General features: G+C 40.6%; 1 protein-coding gene across 1 annotated transcript; it reads right to left on the reverse strand.

The window, feature by feature from the left end:
• Positions 1-815: 815 nt before the first annotated feature.
• LOC128048543 (olfactory receptor 8S1-like) lies at positions 816-1754 on the reverse strand. Its single transcript, XM_052640950.1, has one exon. It carries the CDS (start codon positions 1752-1754, stop codon positions 816-818), a length of 939 nt encoding a protein of 312 aa, XP_052496910.1.
• Between the last annotated feature and the right edge of the window lie 565 nt (positions 1755-2319).

Raw genomic sequence — 2319 nt, forward strand, 5'->3', positions numbered from 1 at the left:
ATTTCCCCTAAAGTCAGGAACAAGACAGGGGTGCCCACTTTCACCGCTACTATTCAACATAATTCTGGAAGTTTTGGCCACAGCAATCAGGGCAGAAAAAGAAATAAAAGGAATCCAAATTGGAAAAGAAGAAGTAAAACTCTCACTGTTTGCAGATGACATGATCCTCTACATAGAAAACCCTAAAGACTCCACCAGAAAATTACTAGAGCTAATCAATGAATATAGTAAAGTTGCAGGATATAAAATCAACACTCAGAAATCCCTTGCATTCCTATACACTAATAATGAGAAAGTAGAATAAATATCAGATCTTATCTTCATATAAATACATTGTAGAGAAATTGCATAGTTCTGATAAGTAATATGAGCTTATAATAAATTTTTTCTGGTCATTTCAAATGTCATTCTCCCAATCTGACAGTTTATTATGAAGCATTTATCAAATACAGGAAGAATGATTTGAATCTTTTTTTATGAATCATTTTAAGTAGAAATTCTTGTGACTTTTATGCCTTTTGAGAATTCGAATAATCCCTGTTTTTTTCCCCCTAATAATCATGTTGTATTATTGATGGGCTTTGTTTAAGTGTTTCTTTACATTGTGTCCCACTTCGGTACAGCATAGAATTTCCAAATAGGGTCTCAAAAGTGAGGGTTCCTTTGTAATCATTACCTGGGATGTTCAGGGAAGCTGTGTGTTCTTTCCTGAGTCCTACTTGACTCTGTGTAGGGGGAGAGGTTGGAAACAAAACAGGAGGGAACACAAGAAGAAATTTAGTCTTTCCAGGTATGCTGGGTAAATGTGACTTAGTTCAACCTGTGCAATAGTGCAGATATTTTCCCAAAGTCCTTTTCACAGCTCCCTTTACCTCCTTGTTTTTGAAGCTGTAGATAAGGGGATTCAGCATGGGTGTGATCACACTGTATTGTAAGGAAGAGAGCAAATCCAGGGAGGAACCAGAGGAAGGCATTAGATAGCGAAGCATACCTGACCCAAAGAACAGGATCACTGCGATGAGGTGGGAGGAGCAGGTGGAGAAGGCCTTGCTTCTGCCTGTGGTGGAGCTGATGCTCAGGATAGTGGAGACAATGCAAGCATAAGAGAAGATTATTAGGAGGAAGGTTCCAAATCCATGGAGTAAGATTGAGCAGATCAAGATACTGATAGTGATGGAGATATCAGAGCAAGACAGAGGGAAGAGGGAGGGCAGCTCACAGGTGTAGTGGTGGATAGTTTGGGCCTCACAGAAGTCCAGGTTAACAGCCAAAAGCACAATGATGACTGCATCAAGAGAAGCCAGACCCCACGAAATCAACACGAGCCTCACACAGAGCTGGTTGCTCATCACCTGGCTATAGAGCAGCGGGTGGCAGACTGCAGCATAGCGGTCATAGGCCATGGCAGAGAGCAGACAGACTTCAGTCCCTGCAGTGATAAACACAAAGAAGACCTGAGCCAGGCAGCCCTCTATGGAGATAGTCTTCCTCTCAGACAGGAGGTCCTTCAGGAGCTTGGGCACAGTGACAGAGGAGAAGCAGAGGTCTAGGAATGATAGATTACTCAAGAAGAAGTACATGGGCATGTGGAGGTGGGAGTCAGCCCTGATCAGCAGCAGCATCGTCAGGTTCCCCATCACGGTCAGGAGGTAAATCACCAGGAAGAGCACAAAGAGCAGAGCCTGGATGTGGGGGTCGTCTGACAGCCCAGTGAGGATGAACTCGGTGATGGTGCTGTGGTTCCTCAAGGCCATTTGTGGAGGCTGTTTCCTTGGAATAAAATAGAAAGAGAAATGAGATCACTTTTAATTGTCCCTTTCCTTTATGTCATCCTCACTTTTCCTCACCATCCCTCCCTGGTCTCCCCGAATACTGTGTAATAACATCTCAAACTTGTCCTCACTGTGTGTATGTTGATTTTTTATATTTGTTTTTGTGTCATAGACTTCACATACTTCAGAGAATCCTATTCTTTTTCCATAGGGTTTTAACTGAAAAAATGATTGTATCTGGCTCATCTACTCATATATAGTATTTCATTTCAGTTGAATTCTTCTTATAGTTTAGAAATCCTTATAATCATTTAGTTTTGAAAACCATTATCTGCAGCAGTTGCTCTAAATCTTCTCTCAGCTCCTTGTTCCCCAATCATTATTTCTTTGCTCATGGTCAACTAGTAGCTTTTAAATTTAATAGGATATTAATTTTTAATGAGATTTTTATGTATAGGGTCTATACTTAATCACTTTCAATTTATTCTTACTGTGATTTTGTCATTTATTTTAGCAGTCACTCATGTCCATTTTATTCATGATGAAA

The sequence above is a fragment of the Budorcas taxicolor genome, chromosome 5 (assembly GCF_023091745.1).
Source record: "Budorcas taxicolor isolate Tak-1 chromosome 5, Takin1.1, whole genome shotgun sequence".
Taxonomy (NCBI): Eukaryota; Metazoa; Chordata; class Mammalia; order Artiodactyla; family Bovidae; genus Budorcas; species Budorcas taxicolor.

Bases quoted from the DNA above. Each gene is read 5' to 3' on its own strand.
- LOC128048543 (XM_052640950.1), bottom strand. From the start codon at position 1,754: ATGGCCTTGAGGAACCACAGCACCATCACCGAGTTCATCCTCACTGGG.